Source organism: Apodemus sylvaticus, chromosome 11, assembly GCF_947179515.1.
Source record: "Apodemus sylvaticus chromosome 11, mApoSyl1.1, whole genome shotgun sequence".
NCBI lineage: Eukaryota > Metazoa > Chordata > Mammalia > Rodentia > Muridae > Apodemus > Apodemus sylvaticus.
In genome coordinates this window covers 98,285,243-98,305,687 of record NC_067482.1, presented here as the reverse complement: position 1 = coordinate 98,305,687, position 20,445 = coordinate 98,285,243, and the positions used below count along the sequence as shown (strand labels likewise).

Here is a 20,445-nt window from a genome sequence, read left to right as displayed (position 1 = left end):
GACTCAAAAGCTGGAAGGAGAACCAACTACTGCCAAACTGTTCCCACATCTGCATGCATACTGTGAGTTATACACTCCATCTAGACCACACACATTTAATTTTTAAAAACTCAAATAAAATCTAAAGGAAGGGTATGTCTACAGGTGTAGAGCTGTGTGTGAAAATGTACTTGAGTATCATGTACAACGCACTGGTTTCAAATCTTGGCACTAAAAACAACAATGACAATACCGATCTGGGAAAAAAAACAAACAGCACCACCATCATTCTACAATCCTTAAAAAAAAGATTGCAAAGAGGATTAGAAGGTGGCACACACCTTTTAATCTCAGCACTGAAAAGGCAGAGGCAGGCAGATCTGAGTCTGAGGCAAGCTTGGCCTCCAGTTCATTACAGCCAGTACAGAGAAACCCTGTCTTGAGGAAAACAAACAAAAGCAAAGCCAAACCAAACAGTTTGATATAGGCTGTGAATGGTGGTGCATGAGATTCAGAAGAACGTGGCTCATGAAGTCAGCTAGGACGACATGGTGAGCCCTGTCCCCCCCCCCCCAAAAAAAAGCTGGATAATCTGGTTCTGAAAAATAGAAAAGTATTTCCCTTTAATGGCTTTATGGATGCACCTCAATTGATAGGATACTCAGTATGCATGAGGTCCTGAGTTCCACCCCAGGATTATAGGGGCTGCGGGTATAAGGCATAGAGGCACAGGCTTGCAACTAATCTTAGCCCCTGGTGGTTGTGGGGAGTGAAAATGAGCAACTTCCTTTAAAAAAAAAAAAAAATTCCGGCTAAGTGCTTAGTCTGTATTCATAGGTAGTGGGCAGTGGTGGTTCATGTCTGGATCACAGCACTCAGGTGAAGGAAGGAGATCACAAGTGTGAAGACCATTCTCAACTGTACAGCTGAAAGGACCAGAGTTGGTTGGCTCAGCAACTCTAGGCACTCCCCACCAACTTTAATTCTAAGGCCCAGTACCCAGGGCAGGAGAGAACAGAATGCTCCAGGACCCAACAAGAGGATAATTAGAGGCGTGACTTACTATATGTGCTCTGCACACATTACTTTCACCATTCTCTTAAGTTTCTGGTAATTCCATCAGATCCTTGCATATTAATACTACACCTCCTCTACAATAAAATTTGTATATATAAATAATCATTTATATAGTGTCAAAGCAGCTGGGTTGCACAGGCCTTCACTTGAGAGGGAGAGGCAGTGTAACTATCTTGATTCACACAGTGGATACACAGCCAGGGATACACAGAGAAACCCTGTCTCAAAAACCCAAGCAGTAAATTTAATTACCTTTTCTCAAATACTAAGAAATATTTCTTTTTAAAACTTAAAACTCCTCTACCATCTCTCATTCTCTCACTCTTAGCCTCTCCCCTCCCCCCTCCCTCTCTCCACGTGGTCATAGCTGGCCTCTGCTCCTCTACTCTCCCTCTCTCTGCCTCTACTACCCCCTTAATTCCCCTCCCCATGCCCTGAATAAACTCTATTCTATACTAAAAACAAACAAACAAACTGTATGTGTATAGGAGACAAGACAACCTTAAACTTCAGCCAAGTGTGATAATTCACACCTGCCAACCAGGGTTACGCAAAGTGAGTTCTTGGTTTCCTTGGGCTGTAGTTTAGTTTCTCAAATAACAAAACCCTACACTAAAAACCACAAAGCATATAGATGTTATTTTCTGACATAAGGCTAAATGGCCATTACTGCAAAGCAGAACAAAACTGTATCATTGTAACAAAGTTCTTTTCCCCCTATTACACATTACCTCTTTCTCATTAGATGGCTTTTTACAGAGTTCGGAGAGATGGGAGCAGCTGTTATGAGTGCTGGTTGATCTTGCAGATGATTCAAATTTGGTCCCTATCACCTACTCACAAGGTCTAACTCAAGAAGCCACCGGATCCTGTGCCCTTCTCTGGCTCCTAAAGGTACTTGATGTGCATATATACATTCAAGAACACACACATGTATACATATAAATATAAGCAAATCTTTACAGTAAAAACACCATTTCAGAACCAGTCTCACTTTTATACCCTCAAAGTGCTGGGACTACCCATGTGTACACCCAACCAATGAATTTGGTTATAAAAAATGGTTTGAGACTTTCTGGCAGAAAATAAGGTAAATAAGGTTTACATAGAAGTACAAAGAGGATTGCCTGCAGGTCAGTAAAAGATATAGCACACAGAAATAACGAACACAAGAGTCTCTCTCTTGCATGTGTCTTAGTTTAACCTGGTGGCACACACCTTTATTTAGTCCCAGCACTTGAGAGGCAGAGACAGGTGGGTGTCTGAGTTTAAGGCCACCTGGTCTACAGAGTAAGTTCTAGGACAGTCAGGATGGTGTCAGGAAACATTGTCTATAAAAGAAAAAGACAGCAAACAAACAAAAACAAATACGCCTGTACTGGAAGGTTGGAGACACTAGTACTTGGGTAACACTGGAGCACAGGCTGTATCAGAAGCCTACAGAGACAAGCTGCTCAGGACTTCACTACAAATCTGAGCTCCCAGAGTGTCAGGCCTAGGAGTCCTGTTTCTTGCTATGTAACAAGGATGGCTATCTTCTTCCTTTTCCTCCATACTGTCTAGAATTCCAGGTATGCATAATCACAACCAAATAGGTTGGCTTCTTTTTAACCTAATTATTATAAATGCCAAGTTAAGGGGCTGGAGAGATGGCTCAGAGGTTAAGAGCACTGACTACTCTTCTGAAGGCCCTGAGTTCAAATCCCAGCAACTACATGGTATCTGTAATGAGATCTGACACCCTCTTCTGGAGTGTCTGAAGACAGTGTACTTACAAATAATAAATAAATAAATCTTTTTTTTTTTAAAAATGCCAAGTTAAAAGATATCTGGATATATCTGGCTAGCATTGGACATCCACAGAGAATGTACACAATACCTATAATAACAAACATTTCATTCTCAATCACACTTAAAGGCTATGGCTAAGGCCATAGTTCAAGTTGGTAGAATGCTTGTCTACTATGTTTGAAGTCTTGGGTTTGATCAGCACTCCCAAAGCTGTGGTGGCTCAGATCTCTGTTTTCCCAGTCCTCAGGTAGAGGCACTGAAGTCATCCTCACCTATAAAACCTGACTACAATAGGATACCATCCCAATAAAAAAATAATCAAGAACTTGTAGTAAACAGGAACAGGGCTGGAAAGATGGTCAAGGGCTAGGAGCACTTCCTACTCTTCCAGAGAACCTTTGCCCAGCTCCTATCACAAACTTTGGAAGTTCCATTACTTATCTGTTTGCTTTGTTTAAATCTGTTTAATTTATTATGTATAATGTGTTATGCCTACAAACCAGAAGAGGGCACCAGATCTCACTGTAGATGCTTATGAGGTACCAGGTGTTTGCTGGGAATGCAACTCATGGCCTCTGGAGGAGCAGACTTTTTAGACACACAGTTTCTCCATGTAACCCTGGCTGTCCTGAAACTTACTCTGTAGAACAGGCTGGCTTCAAACTAAGAAATCTGCCTGCTTCTGCCTCTGAAGTGCTGGGATTAAAGGCCCGTGTCACTGCCCCAGCTACATTTCATTACTTATAACTCCAGTACCAAAAGATATGTCACCTCCTTCTGTCTCTCACAGATGGAGAAGGATGGACAGACAATCTCTGCCTACTGTCCCTCAAAAGGGGAAGAGGGAAAAAAAAAAAAAGGAAAAGAAAAAAAAAAAGGCCAGGCAGTGGCAGGGCACACCTTTAATCCCAGCACTTGGGAGGCAGAGGCAGGAAGGAGGATTTCTGAATTCAAGGCCAGCCCAGTCTACAGAGTGAGTTCTAGGACAGCCAGGGCTATACAGAGAAACCCTGTCTTGAAAAAAACGAATCCAAAAAACCAAAACAAAACAAAAGAAAAGAAAAAGAAGAAAAGGAGGGGGAAAAAAGCAGTGACTGCTCCTTCAGAGAATTCAGGTTTGGTTTCTAGCACCCACAGAAGCTGTCTGAGCTTGAAACTCTAGTTCTAGAGGATCCTACTAACCTCTATCCTCCAAAGGCATCTACACACACACGATACACTTCAAATGTGAAGGCAGACACACATCGATGAATTAAGACCTATATAGAGGTTGGCAAGATGGCCCAGCGGGTAAAAATACCTGCCATCCATACAAGATGTGTGACCTGAGATCAATTCCAGAAACCTCACGGAATTAATGGCGGAAGGAGAAACCCCAAACAAACTTGTCATTTGGCCTCCAAACCTGGAAACCAGATTCAAGTCATGTAGAAGAGCAGTTTGAGCTCTTAACCACTGAGCCATCTCTCTACACTGTTACTGTTTTTTCATAAAGTATCATCTTAGCTGGGATGATGATACATAGCCAGAATACAATTCCACAATCAAATCCCTGAGAAGTGTATGTCGGGACTTTTATTAAAACTATTAACTTAGCCGGGTGGTGGTGGCGCACGCCTGTAATCCCAGCACTTTGAGAGGCAGAGGCAGAAGCAGGCGGATTTCTGAATTCGAGGCCAGCCTGGTCTACAGAGTGAGTTCCAGGACAGCCAGGGTTATCCAGGTGTGGGGACAGGCCTGCCAAGTGCACAACTTCATGTGCTGGCTCCTCTAGATAGGTCCTGGGGATTGCAGCCACATGGTGGTCCTTAGTAAAGAATGTCTCTATTCACGGAGCTACTTAGACAGCTCATCTGTGTGTGTGTGTGGAGGGGGACATATTTGTCCTGAATGATACCAATGGAGAGGTCAGAGAAAAACAGGTGTCTTACCAGCTAAGCCATCATACTGTTTTGTTTTCCCCCAAGACAGGGTTTCTCTGTGTAGCCCTGGCTGTCCTGGAACTCACTCTGTAGACCAGGCTAGCCTCGAATTAAGAAATCTGCCTGCCTCTGCCTCCCAAGTACTGGGATTAAAGGTGCTCACAACTACCCGGCTCCATCTTTTTTTTTTTAAACTGAGTTGGATCTTGTGTAGCCCAGGACTTGCATTCTCAAATCATCCTGCCTCCATCACACGCAACACGGTACTATTTTCTTTCGTACAAGGTTTAACTAAAGTGATGGTTGCCTTTGCTCTAAAAGATAGCCCACTCCTTCCCAATACAAATAGATCCTGCCATGTGACATTAATCAACTGTAATAAAAGTATCAGAAGCCAAAGTCTGCATTGTTTGCCTTTAAGTTGTTTCCTACCTTCACACTGGTTCCTTGGAAGGATCTTCCACCTTGTTTTGATCACATTTTCCAAAATCTGTAGTCCATAGTACTGAAAATTGGAGAATAGAACTATGTGAATTTCTTGGCACAGGACTAGGACCTTTTAGGATCAACAAATGGACAGACACTCACACATTTATAGCTAACATTTCAAAAACATTATGCTATCAAATTTAATTACATATATTAAACAAGGATCTATTCACCCCTAAGCTGAGATTTCATGCATTTTCCTCATTTACTGTTTACTACTCTATGTAACGTCCTGCTGTCTATACATGCTCACACCAGGAGGAAGAACCAAATAAAAAGTCCTTTAGCAGACAAATGGGCTTATCTGTAGAGGGAAAAATAGCAGCCAAATAGGAATTCATAGTGTAAGTGACTGATCATGGACTCACACATTAACACAACCAGGCTCCTAAAAATTTAGTAGCTTGGATGCTATGAAGTTTCCTACCACCCTCTAGGAGTTACAAGCTTTCAGCCAAATATAAAGTACTGTCTGTCACAGATGTATTCTATATAGGGTTTAAGCATCACTGGTGTGTTACTTAAAGGAGCAGCAAGACAAACCCATGGGTTTATTTTCAATTTTAGCCCCACCCTTATGCAGTTTCTATTTCTACTGATTTAAAGATAAACTTTTGTGCACAGTCAAAATACAAATGCATGTTGCAATCTGTATCTACCTTTCAGGTATTCCTTACAAACATGAAAGCTGTAATTACATTTGTGAAAAAGTTAAATAACAGACACCACTTTCAATCCATTTTATCCCTCCCACTGCTTATGCACTCTAAACAGTCAGCAACATGTAAGAATTTATAATGCTCCAGGATTTACTACCTAAAATTACTACTATGACCAATTAGTGTGGATAGGCAGGAGAAAGAAAAGGGAACTAAAATGTAGTTTTGGCATTTGAAAAGCCAGCTGTAATACCTGAAAGGTAAACTCATTCACACAGACATAGCCTCAGATTGCAAGTGTTGGCTGAGAATAAGAGTTCATCTTTAAAGTTGTTAGTCATTTACACAATAAAAAAGGAGCATTAGTATTTCAACCAAAGGGATCATATAAATGCCCATTTTAGCCACAGCACAATATAGACTGTCCCAAACTACATTGTGCTTAAATGTTTTTGCTGTTTTCTTTTTTAATATTCTATACATTACAAAAAATTTTTGCAATCTCTACTCAAACTCTCTATTTGCAGAACGTTCCTTAAAGTCATCTAAAATAAGAATGAGGCCAAAACAAACTCTGACGATTACTACATGTCACTGCAGCATTTCATAATCAGCGGCAGTGAAGCTTACTACCCTGGTCAGGAGCTCTGCAGAGCTGGTGCTCAGAAGCACATAAAAGACAAAAGTTCCTCTAATTATAAAACTTTCTATTCTATACATTTTTTCAAGCACAAATCACACTACCTAAAGATTCAAAAGAAAAAAAAAGAATCAAAGTAGAATAACTGTTACAGAATATGTCCTCTTCCTAATAACTAACTAAAAAGACCCATGGAGCACCAAGAAGCAAACACCATAAATACAACAGACTATAAAAAAACAAACAAAAAAAGAACCAAAGCAAACCTCTTAAGGTATTTTACTTGACCTAATTATTGTTTCAATTGAAAACACCCACTTCCATTCTATCATATTTGTTCATTCACTTATTAATAAAATTAATACTGTTATATAATATTAATTTACTACCTACAACCCTTTCAACAATTATAAAAGTAGGATCAGCTTCCTGAGCACACGGCTTGAATTTGAGGACTGGAAGCAATAAAAGGATCCTACACATGTGGCCAAAGATGTATGTTTGGGTGTTTCCATCACCACAATCTAAGTAGTTACTAATATCCTAATGACTCTGGATATGAAACTTGGAAAGAGAATCCTTGTTCCTTTGGGGAAATAATTTTCTTCATAAATATGATAGATCATAACCAAATCACAAAAAAAAACATAAAAAAAAAAAACAAAAAAAACACCCTACTTCTTTAAATCTCAAAACTTGAGTATCCGCTGCTGAGCTATGACGATGAGGGACAGATAACAGCAAAGACTACATGAACAAACAAACGCATGAAATGATCCCTATGGCAGAAATCGGAGCCCTTAGAAATACTTATTTATGCATTGAGTTCCCCTACCCCACCCACCACCCATGAAACAAAAACAATTGATGAACAGAATTCAGTTAAAGGGAATCAAAAGGGTAGACCTTGTGGAGGCCTGCCGTCAAAGCCTAGCTGTGTCAGTTGCACAGGAAGACACCCCTTTTCTTCCTATTACAAGCAATCAACATAATGGAACATTATGATTAATATCAGGTAGTGTTAACATCTTTAAAGAAAAAAAAATGATTGCATAAAAGCCAAATGTCATAGTGCATAAATTTAGCACCAAATCATTTGTAATTTATGTAAATTGAAGAATTCTTTACCTGTTGCTTTCTTTCTGTTCCTCTAATCATCTCATTTTTCACAAGACAAATTTGAGTTTTTAAAAATACTGTTGATAAATCAACTTAAACATTAGTAATGTCTGTCAGTATAAAAAGCAAAATTTACCAGGCAAGCAAACAGGCAAACACTGTTATGTTACTTATGGTTAGCACTTTGAGGAAGTTCTGGGCTGTATTTTTGCCTTAAAATTTACAAGATGTCAAAACTAATTAATATTTTAAAACTGCAATCTAATACACTCTGATCTCATAAACAGATGTGCACATGGCGATCTTCCTGTTTTAACACAATGTATATCACGGAGAAACCCTTTGTGTATTAAACAGAGTGCCATGGCGTCTCATTACTTTAAGGAGAAGCGTGAATCACCAAGCATTAAACAGTCAAAACACATTTTGATCAACCCTTCTGTTCAAACTCAAGGAAAAAAAAAAGCCCTGAGTAACATTTTCAAGTGTAAACAAGAACTGTGTGCTGTCTCATTATAAATACTGGTACCATGAAGTAGGAGTTTAAGCTGTCCATACTACTGGCTGTTGGTAGTGCCTAACCTATATTGTATCAATTGCTCAAAATAATGTTATGTATCATCTCTGAATAACTTTTACAAATTATGCTAAGACCTATGTACATGTTCTAAAATGGAAAAATACCCACCCACCCCTAAAAAGAAAAAAAAAAAAACACCTTGCACACCTAGTCCCAATTCTTAAGTCATAATTCTTAGGACTGTTTGCAAGAATTCTAAGCTTTAGAATAATTTTGAAATAAGTAAGCAATATAAAATGATTTGGTAACAACTGCTAATACTAAAAATGAGATACCTTCCTCAAAGTTTATGACTGGAAGAAAAGAGTAAGATATTTAAAACCACCACTTGCTTACTTTCGTGTTCATGTTCTGCGAAAACTCCAATATTGTGTCGACGCGTGTCCAAGCATCAGGATGTTCCTTTAAATGTGTCAGTACTTCTTGAGCCATTCTTTGCTAGAATGTTATACCAAAAGAGTTTAAGTTAGTGTGTTCTTTAAAATTGGGTAAAATGTAAAGTACAGAGAATGGCACACACCCCAGCAGCACAGTGATACTTCCTTCACTTTCTGGAAACAGTTGAGGAATGAACTCTGCGAGGACCAAGGCTGAGTTACCAGTATTCATATTAGGTAGCTCACAACTGCCTGTAACTGCAGCTCCCAGAGATCAATTAACATGCTCCTCTGGCCTAAGGGCATCTGCACATACACCACCCCATTCATTAGAAATACACACTATTAGAAATATTATTAGAAATAAATCTATTTATTGTGGAGTTTGAAAGAACTCAGTTGCTTGGAAACTACAAGCCTCTGGCTTCTGCATTCTTTTTTCTTTCTTTTTTTGTTTTTTTTTTTGAATTTGGCTTTTTCCAGAGACAGGGTTTCTCTGTATAGCCCTGGCTGTCCTGGAACTCACTCTGTAGACCAGGCTGGCCTCAAACTCAAGAAATCCATCTGCCTCTGCCTCCCAGAGTGCTGGGATTACAGGCGTGCGCCACTACCGCCCAGCTTGGCTTCTGCATTCTAAGATTACAGATGATCACCACCACATCCAAAGCTGTGTAGTGTCTTATCTTAATGTTCTCCCTGAAAATAACTGCTCTGTGAACTTGTAATAAAACAGTATAAATCATGAGTCTTTACCTAGTAAATCTAACTTGGCCCAACTGCTATTCTCATTCATTCTTTGGTCCAGACATGAGTGTCCTGAACCCAGGACTTTCTCAGCCGCAGGCCTGCGACACAGCAGGTCAGATAGGTCCAAGTATCTCATGTGCTGAGCATACTACTTCACACACTTTCCACACACGACACGGTGCCTTTGCTGCTGGTCAGGTGTACTTCTGTACTGCTCTGTCCCCACCCTTCTCACCTTCCAGTCTCTAAGGGGCTTATAAACATCAAAATACAAATAAAAGATAAAGGAGAAAAAAGTCTAATGTCACCCCATGCTATTAAATAAAGGTATAAGAATTTCTGTTGCTTCTCAATACAAGAGGCAAAAATAGTCAATATAATAATAATAATAATAAAAAAAATAATAATAATAATAATAATAATAATAAAAACACATTCCTTCTTTCTTTTGGCTAACTGGCTAAAAAAATAGAAAGACCGTGTTGGGGTAGTGGTGTGTGCAGTCGTAGATTCCCCCAGGTGTTTGTGATCTGCCTGAAGTAGATGCTTGGAACTACTCAGAACTTCTCTCTAGAAGAGCACATGTTCCTGCCAGCTGGGCCATCGCTGCAGCCTCCAACCATTACAGTTTTACTATTTTCTTTTCCTCTCCCTTTTTCTTTTTCTGTTCCAATACAGGGTTCCTCTAGGTAGCCCTGGCTGTCCTGGAATTTGCTTTGTAGACCAAGGTGACCTAGAACTCAGAGATGTGCCTGCCTGTGCTGGGATTAAAGGGAAACCACTCTAGGCTTAGTGTTTTAAAAGTCCTACTATACTGTCCATACATGCAAAAGTTCTGTCTATAAATTACAAGTGAAAATTCTAATATTTCATGCTTCAAAAGAACTTTTGGTTCTGACAATTTATCTTGAAAAATGTATTTAGCACATCTGGGCAGAGGCATGCACCTTTAATGCCAGCACTCAGAAGCAGAAACATGTTCATTTTACAGTCTGCATAGCAAGTTCAGGCCAGTCAGAGAGCTACAGTGAGACTGTCAGAGCAAAGAGAAATAGGTACAATTTTTTAATCCTGTCCCTAGTGACCTAGTGACCTAGGACCCACATCCCAAAGATTTCACTTTATAATAAAACAACCTATTATTATGAGATTAACAATGGAATCAAACCAGGCCTTATCTTTTTCCTGAGAATACATACCAAAATGCACCCTTCTTTTTCCATTTCTCCAGCACTGGGATTTGAATCAAAGGTCTCCTGCATACTAGATAGTCACTGAGTTAATATTTCTAGGCTTTCCTAAACTTTTGAGATAGAACCTTATCAAATTACCCCGATATCATCAGGCTTGTGATAACTCTGCTTCAGTATTCAGAGCTAAGATTATAGACTGTCTACCTCATCGCCAAAGTACACTGCAATAGAGCCTTTACAGACTTCATCACTACATCTTATAAGGCAGGCAATCTTTTGTACATGGGGCTTTAAGAGTAACAACTAAGGTTCCATAAGGAAATTAATATGTAACTGGAACATCCATGAGGCAATCAACATATATAATAAATCAGGGAATGAGGAATAGCACTTGTATCTAATCCCACTACTGTAGGTGCAGGCAGGATCATGCATTCAAGAGAACAAAGCAGTTAGCCCCCCACCAAGTTGTAACAGACAACAAATTACTGGAGACATTGCTCAGCTGGGAGAAGGCCTACCTAGCATGAAGCAGCCCTGGATTTAATCCCCAGCACATGAGCCTGATAGGGTGGGACATGCCTGTAATCCTAGCACTATCTACAGGGAGGCAGAGGCCCAAAAGTTCAAGGTCATCCTGACTGAGGCCATCCTAGGGTATGAGATCTATCTCAAAAGACAGCAACCAAAAGTTAAGTCATGTGATAGATTAGTTTCTATACCTTATTTTGTCAGTTTGTTACTGGAAATAATATCTTATACTTTGGAAAAGCTAATAAACATTTCTGTTGAGACTAGGTTCTCATGTAATTCAAGCTGGCCTTGAATGCTGAATACCCTACTTCTACCTTTTCTACATTAAAAAACAGAAACAAAAAAACAAAAACAAAAACAAAAAACTGCCAGGCATGATGGCATACGCCTTTAATCCCAGCACTTGGGAGGCAGACACAGGTGGACTTCTGAGTTCGAGGCCAACCTGGTCTGCAGAGTGAGTTCCAGGACAGCCAGGGCTACACAGAGAAACCCTGTCTCGAAAAAACAAACAAAAACAAACAAAAAACCAGAAACAAAAAAACTAAGTACTTAAGTACTTTGGAGAATAAGACCAGCCTGGATTATACAGAGGTCCAAGTCGGCTTAGTATCCATAGCAAAATTTTGTCTCCCAACAGAAGGGGGTGTGGGGGGGCTATCTGGAAAGATGTTTCAGGAGTTAAAAGCTTCAGTTGCTACTGCAGAAGTTTCCATCCCTAGCACCCCCATGGTGACTACCATTTAGAACCTTAGTTTTAGGGGATCTACCTGGCACGAATATGGTACACATATATGCATACTGGCAAAAGCTTCATACACATGAAGTGAAATACATCTTTAAGGGAAAAAAATGCCCATGGAAATTTTTATTCTCTGCTCATTTGTTTTTATTTAACCCTTCTATTTTTTTAAAGTTGAGATTTATATGTATTACTGTTTTGCCTGCTTATATATGGGTACCATCAAGAGGCCTCAGACCCCCTAAAATTAGAGTTCAAGGTTGTTATGAGCCTTCCTGTGGGTACCCGGGACTAAATCTGTGTCTTCTGCAAAAGCAACAAGTACTCTCAACTGTGGCGCCACCTCTCCAGCCCTCCGTTAAGCTCTCAGTAGTCAAGCCAGCATCACAATTTCCTAAGTGAATCAAAGTACCTATGCATAGGTTTTCTCTCATTCATTAACACTTTATAAACAATACCCACCTTTCAGGTTTTTATAATGTATGATAACACCCAAGGTTAAACAAGAATGCTGACTGTCTTGTGAGGCAGGGTACACAGATCTGAGTTCAAAGCCAGCCTGGTCTAGATACTGAGTTCTCAATACTCAGATACTTGACCCTCTCTCAACCTACCTCCATCCCACTCCAAAACAACTCACATATAACAAAATTAAATTCCAGCAGATAACTGTCCAATGTCTAATGTTCTGGCAACAATAGTTGCACTGTTAGATGCTGTCATGTTACAAGACTTTAGGGTCACAAAAAAGGTACTCCTAAAGAGCCTGGCTTTTGAACCTGGCCCATAGAAGGTAGTCTTCATTCCTAATCCTCCTGTGTCCCTAGTGCTGGTATAGTGAAAAGGATGCTCCTCTACAGCAAACTTCTACTGAAGGATGTTGCCCCAATTTCACAGCATTATACTCTTATTTTTCAACATGTCTATTTGTGTGTGAGATGTATATAAGTCAGAAGACAACTAACTTTATGAAGTGGGTTTTCCTTCTACCAGGTGGGTCCCAGACTAAAGTCAGGTTGTTTACATATCACCAAGCCAACTGCATACAATTCTATTCAAAACTACTACAAAGTTTCAGAATTTTGTATTTATTACATGGTTTTAATAATCTACATCTACTTCTGTCTTATACCTTTTCTTTCCGCAGTTTCCTTTTAGGGCTAAGGCTGACTTGACGTGCCTGTGTCACAAGTGCTAGGACCATAGGCAAACAACCTATTTTGTAAGTCATCAAAATAAAGCTTATTTTTAAAGATAGTTATCCCCAATAACAACATCTTTCAAGAACACAAAACTCAAATAAAACACAAAAACTATTTTTTTAATGTTCTTACCTAGCCTGGAACTCACTATGATGACTGAACTCATCTCTTAACTTCTTCCTGCCTCCGCCTCTTAGAGTGCCAAAAATAAAGGTGCGTATCACACCTGACTCATATTGATTTTCAGATAAAACACCTGAAAGACTTCTGCAATTTCAATGTTTAAAAATTTGGAGTAGAAGTCAGTAAGATGGCTTAGTAGCCATAACCAATTTGAGTCTCATCTCCAGAATCCACAGGACAGAACCAAGTAATCCTCTGACCTCCACATAAGCAACTAGGTGGCACACTGAATGGTACACCCACACACAAAAACAAATGTCAAAGTCAATTAAAAAAAATAGATATTAAAAGCCAGGCAGTTGGGGCTAGTAAGATAGCTCAGCGGTTTTGAACACTGGCTGCTCTTCCAGAGAGCCCAGGTTCAATTCCCAGCACCCACGTGGCCCCTCACAACTTTCTATAACTGCATTTCCAGGCAATCTGATACCTCCTCCCACAAGCACACACACAGGAAATACACAATGTACATAAAATAAAAAGAAATGTATAATAATATCTAGAAAAAATTTAAGTTAGGCAATGGTAGTGACACACCTTTAGTCCCAGCACCCAGGAGGCAGAGCAGGAAGATCTGAGTTCAAGACTAGCCTGGTCTACAGAGTGAATTCCAGGACAGCCAGGGCTCTTACACAGAGAAATCCATCTCAGAAAACAAGACAAGGACAGGAGAGAGAATTCACTCAGCTGATAAAGAGTGGAGGCTACTCTTCCCCATGGTAGCTCAATGCCTGTAACTCTAGACCAGGGGATCTGACACCACCTTCTGGCCTCCAAGAGCCCAGGGCATAAAATGATACACATACATACAGGCAAATGCCCCTATTCATTAAAAAATAAAAAACTATTCACTCCATATGTATCCCAAATAGATTTAAAAAAAGAACCTCTTTTGTATTGGGGTTACAAGTATCCATCACATCCAGAACAAGTACATTACGTTGCAAAGAATTGACATGTGAAGGCTGGAAATCGGCTCCTAGCATCCACAATCAGGTGGCTCACAATTCTAGCATATCTGGCCTCTAAGGTACCAAAAAAAGAGCCCGGATTGGTGGTGTATGCCATCAGCCTGGTCAACAGTTTAGACTGTCTCAAAAGGGAAAAAATAGAAAGGCCAGACAAGCACATTGCTAATTTTCCCTCTTGACCACATTCAACATTAATACTTTCCCCAGACTAATTCTCATTAGCAAATAATTCCAAATTTATATAAACTATAATATATTTTATAAAAAGAAATATTCTTAACTACTTTTGTTACATTTTAATTAATAACTTTTTAAGGTTTTGGTCATCTACTTTACCTGGGCTCCTTCTCCATGGTATAAGCAATTCACCACATTGTCTAAAAGGTTGATATCCAGTTTTTGGCTGAAATCAAGCAGCTGGCGAGCTGCATGGTCTGCTAACATTGTCATAATTGCTGGCATAGATTACTGAAAGAAAAAAAGACCAAGTTTGTTACTTAAGCAGTTAACTTTCTGGTCAAGTAAACATTATTCATACAAATACTTGGATTACAGAAATTTTACCTAACAATTAACAAAATTGCATTACTAAGCTATTGGATAACTACATTACTGAGGTTCATTCCCCTTTCCTAATGTTTTCCTGCTCCACTTACTACACCAATCTATTTTCAACTTGAGTCCATTAGGATTCCACAGCTCTCAGTTGTGGATGGATGGTGTGGTGGTGGAGGCAAAGGGGGCCAGGTTTCATTCAGTAGGTAAGCCACCAGTTTCCAAGTGTGGTGACTGCACAAGTGTTATGACCATAACAAGGCTACCTACAGACTCTTTTGATTTTTCCCCCCAGTTTCTGTCATGGTCTTTAGCCCTGGCTTACCTGCATCTCTGCGAAGCTAAGAATGGCCCTGAACTTCTGACCCTCATGCCCTCCGTTACTTCTGCAGCCCCCTTGTACCATACACCTGGTTTATGAAGTGCCAGGAATGGCATGCTAGGCATGTACTCTACCACTTTTATGCCCAGCCCTCTTTACAAGTTCTTTTCCCAAAAATTTAAATTTGATTTCAAGGATTTATTTTTTAAGATATTCCCAAGTGAATCTTTTCAATAGCTTAATCTAAGCATCTCAAACAGGACAATCTTAAAACACTGATATTTTTTCATTGTCCACAGTAGCTGTGAAACCAGCCTAATACGTCTTGGTACCCCTTAACCACCACAGAGCTTATCTTCTACATCCAAGCTGCTCGGCTACATTACTTTCCATTCTCAACTGTGTTTAAACATTAAAGTACCATCCATAACAAGAACATGGTATCACATGCATGTAACCCAGAACTTGAAAAGTTGAGACAAGGAGCCTTTAACCTGAAACTACCCTGGACTATAACTGACAAGAGCCAAGCCAGCCCGAGATACACATTAAGATTTTATCTGAAAGAAATCAAAATCTTCAAGCATACACTTCCCTTAAATCAAAAGGAAAAAAAAAATACACTGTAAAAACCAAGCCATGAATACAAAGTTAGCCTGGACTAAATAGTAAGAGTCTATCTTAAAAGGTTGGAGGAGGATTCTAAGGCATTCTGACCCCCACCTCTGTGCTACCCCACTGTTTAGCCCTACTGAGTCAACTAGTCAATCCCGAGAGCATTAGCTTTGAGAAACTAGCCAGAAGAACATGTGGGGCTCATTCCTCCAATCCCAGCATTATTGAGGTAAGAGGATCACACTTCCTGCATTATTAGAGACCAATCTGAGTTACACAGTAAGAATACGTCTTAAACAAACAAACAAACAAACATAAATAAATAAGGCTGGGCTTGGCTGCAACACTGGGGGGGTAGGGGTGGGATCACAGGCAGGTAAAGCTCTGTAATACCAGCCTAAGCTACACTGCCAAAAACCAGAATTCAATCCAAGGGACCTACACGCACGCACACAGGCACATGAGACCTGGCCCCCATAAGTTGACCTTTTACCTCCAAAGTGTACACAAGCATATAAATATTCTGCCAACTTTTCATATTTTGTGGTACTGAGGGGCTGAACTTTGTAAATGCTAAGCACAGCACACTATCACTGGGCTGATTCTCTGTTGCGCCTTGGTTTTACTTTCAGATAGGACTGACTTGCTAGCTGGCAACCCTTAAACGTGCCATCCGTGTCTAGGACTCAACACAGCCTGGAGATTGCAGGCTGGGTCTGTACTAGTACCTCAACAGTAGAACCCTCTCCTAACTATAGAGCTGCAGAAGAATGCTCTGCCTCAATCTTCCAGTCAATGAGCCACTACATTTGGTTTATAGCTCAAATTTAAACTTACATACTATTTAAAGAGGGTACTTTAAACATATCCACAATACCTTTACATCAGTGTTCACAAAACCTCCAGGATTTGGAAAATGAATATGCTTGATTGCACAGTTTCTGAATAATTAGGCTGTTATGAAAAAAGTTGTGTTTTTAAGACTATTTTTTACTGTATTTGCGTGTGCCTGAGTGCAGGTCCCTATATAGGCCTGAATAGGGTGGGCTCTCACTGAGCTAGCATTACAGAGATCATGAGCCACCCAAAATGGATACGGGGTCCTCACTAAGAGCAACAGGAATTCCTATCTGCTGAGCCATTCTGTACCATCCTTTTCTTAAAAAGTGTGTACAAGGTGGGGCTTGGTGGCTTAGTCCTATCTCCAACCACCTAGGAGGTGAAGGCAGAAGTGTGAATTCCAGGACATCTTAGACTGCGGGGATCATCCACCTAAGCCTTCCCTCTCAGCCAAGACTATTTAGTGAAACCTGCCTCAAAACACAGCTAAGGCCAGCAGTTTCTCCACTCTACTTCTGTGGTGGTGCTGCTGATACTTCAACACAAAGGTTTTATTAATCATGCCCAAGATAAAACTTAGCTACAATAAATCAAAGATTAAGTTTGTCTCTGTCAGTAAAGTGCTCTACTATGCAAGAAACCCTGGGTTTCAAACCAGAAGTGGTTATGTGAATCTCACATATGTGAGCCTCACCTACACATATGTGAGCCTAGTTTAGGGCCAGCCTGAGCTACGAAGTCCTATCTCAGGTAATAATCAGGCCAAGGCTAAACCAAAGCCCAGTTGAACCCAGCATACTACTGTTAACAAAGGCAACAAGACCTGCCTGTGCTCCCTACAAGCTCCTTCTCAAAGAGTCCAAACATTCTGTCATAGGTAGAGATATGCTTACATTTACACTCACGTAAAGATAAACTGGGCTGGAGAGATAGCTCAGTGGTTAACAGCACTGGTTGTGCTTCCGAAGGACCCTGGGTTTGATTCCCAGCACCCACATTGCAGCTCACACTAATCTGTAACTCCAGTTCCAGGTTTTCTGACACCTCTATAAAGATATACAATCAGGCAAAACACCAATGAACATAAAGTAAAAATAAATTGTAAAAATTAAAGAAAGCACCTGTGTGAAAGAAGATTAACACCAAGACCAGCAGTCTCATTTATATAAGGTTCAAAACTCAAAACACCCCCTCTAAGAGATGAATGGGATAACAGACATTTGTAATCCCAGAAGAAATGGAAGCACAGAATTGAATACACAGTGATAACCTGTCTTAAGAACAAAAACTAATATACAAGAGAAAATAAATCCCTCGAACAAATGTCTATGCATGCTTTCCAAAACCTTCAAGTGTGATAACTTTTAAGATTAAAGCAGAATTTTCGGCTTAATGGTTAAAAATTGCAGCCAACTTGTCGCAGACACTATCACAATTTAAATTTTTTTTAAAAAGTAATAAATGATTAAATATTTAGTCAAGTGCCCCTACACATAAGTTTCATTTTCAAGTTGGTCTTCTCTAAAATTCAGATACTAGACTGGTGGGAGAAGGGGTGCAATCTAAGAATACTTAAATACAGTTATTGGCCTTCCTTGGAACTAGCAGTTATCTTCCAAAATGACCTACCTATTCTTCAACTATAGGTAATCCAGAAATGGCGGCTCTTTGGTCAATGCCAAGCACATTTAGCAGTTCTATCAAACAGCTTCCAAATATTTTTTCCACTCTCGGCCATGACCCACAGGCGTAAGATACAGAATCACTAGGGAATGCAGCTATGGAGGCAGTGTTCACTGTCTCATTGGTTCACCTTTCTCGTTAGTGTCCCCCAATCCCAAATTCCACTCACTGAATTGTGAACAGTAGGGAACCATCAAGCAATACTGTGACTCTACAAGTGATTGCCCATAAACCTTCAATGGCGCTGCAAGGAAAAAAAAAAAAAAAAAAACCACTGCCTATCTAAAAGGTAAGTCAAAAAACAAGACGCTACAAAAGACTGCTACTCAGTGTGTGGGCAATCGCCAGCTTCATTCAGTAAGAAACACACGCCTCACTAGGAAGGGCCCGCCCTCCCCTGGCTTCCCACCCGAAAGACTCTCAGCACTTCTAACTATAGCTCACAGGAGCACGCACTCACCCCGCCCATACTCGGAGGAGGCATTTAGACCCGGCGCCTTAAGTTCACCGCCCTATTCTCTATGCAGCATGTCCTCTGAATGATCCGAGGTCCCGCCTCGGCGAGGATTCAGTGCATCCTCTACTACCACCACTTCCTCTCTTCCACCCCAAACTCAAGAACCCAGGAGGGGGTTCAGGGAGGGCATCATTCACTGTCCACGACCAGCAGTACAAGGTTCCACCAAGATATATAAGCCCTGGGGCGGAAAAAACCTACAACACGGAACCCCAATTGCAGATCCCCGAAAAAAAGAAATCAACTCGATTTTCCTACTTCTTGTTACACACACTCACAAAACCAACAACAACAACAAAAAAAAAAAATCACCCACAAGGCTTTCGAGTTTCTTCACAGAAGGGACTCGGTAGCCCCTCCCTCCCCCATCCCAAGCTCTCCACCGAGGGGGCCACGTGATGCAGGCGGACGTTTCAATGCTGCTGCACTAAATATTTCTGGAAACTTCCACTCCTAATAATTTACAGAGACGTTCCTGAAATCACCCCCAACTCTCCCCAGCCCTTTGGACTGGGGAAGCCCTTCCACGCGCAGGGGCTCAGCCTCACTACCACGCTCCTCGCCTTCCTCCACCGCCACCCGCACACGCCGATGACCCAGCAAGCGCTCCCCTCCCGCGGCCGCCTCCCCGCCTCCATCACCGAGCGACAGAAGCGCTTCCATTCAATCTCAGGCTCCACCGAGGGCCCCGCGCCCGCCGCCCGCCTCGCCTCACCTCCTGCCCGCCGCGCCGCCTCCCGACCCTCGGCCCCGAGCACACGACCGACTTACCCAGAAATTCAACCAACTGCTTCTTCCTTCCTTGTCCGGGCTCGGGGCGAGGGAAGGTGGGGAGGAGGGAGAGGGGAGGAAATCAAGGTGGGTTTCACAGTTTTCCCACCTTAAAAAAAAAGAAATTAAAAAAACAGAGAAGGGCAAAAAAAAAAAAAAAAGCTCAATATTTACTATTCCAGGGACAACTCCACCCAACACACACTCACGCACACACACGCGCGCACGCACACACACGCGCCCCACCAAAAAGGGGAATTAATCCGAGGAATAAATGCTCCCGCCCGGCTGGGGAGGGAAGAAAGGGGGAGGGGAGCGGGCCAGTCCGTGAGACGGAGCCCAGGACCCTCCAGCCACAGGCGGCGGCGGGAGCAGCAGCGCGAGTCCGTACGGCCGGGGCCGCTCTGCCGCCAGTTGCAGTCCGGCTCCCCCTACCACAGGGCTCCCTCGCCCGCTCGCCCGCTCGCTCGCTCACGCCGCTCCGGCGCCGGAGCCCCCCCACCCGGGCTAGCCTAAACTTTCCCCCCTTCGCGTGCTCCTCAGCGACTGGTGGCTCCCCCTCCCCCTCGGGATGGTTGCACGACTGCTGCAGCAAAGGCTGGAACAGGCACGGCCGCCGGGGCTGTAGCTACTGTTGCTCTTGCTGATGCTGAAGCTCCCGCTGCTCCTGCCGCGGCCGCTGCAGCCGCTTCTCCCCCTCCTCCTAGTGCCTCAAACTCGGAACCGGTTGAAACCGGTTCAGACTGGGAGATTCCATCTCGGTTGAGTTTTCAGCCCATGGCGCCGCGGAGCGTTTGGAACCTGGGCCTCCGCCCCCAGGCTGCGCGCCCATTGGTCGGTCCTGGCCACAGCCGCGCCATCAGCCTACCTCTTATTGGTCCTAGCGCCCGTCAATCCTACCTCAAGGCTCCACACGAGCCTGCCGCTTAGGCCCCCGCCT

At 41.8% G+C, this 20,445-nt stretch overlaps 1 protein-coding gene across 1 annotated transcript in view; it reads right to left on the bottom strand.

Moving 5' to 3' along the window:
* The window catches only part of Xpo1 (exportin 1), a 40,720-nt gene extending 21,116 nt beyond the window's left edge, over positions 1 to 19,604 (bottom strand). The window contains exons 1-4 of the mRNA XM_052199759.1: positions 19,506 to 19,604; positions 14,539 to 14,670; positions 8,593 to 8,694; positions 5,202 to 5,274 (exon numbers count right to left, since the gene is read on the bottom strand). Of these exons, the coding sequence (XP_052055719.1) occupies positions 5,202 to 5,274; positions 8,593 to 8,694; positions 14,539 to 14,664 (301 nt within the window). The 5' untranslated portion in view covers positions 14,665 to 14,670; positions 19,506 to 19,604. The remainder of the gene's footprint in view (positions 1 to 5,201; positions 5,275 to 8,592; positions 8,695 to 14,538; positions 14,671 to 19,505) is intronic.
* Between the last annotated feature and the right edge of the window lie 841 nt (positions 19,605 to 20,445).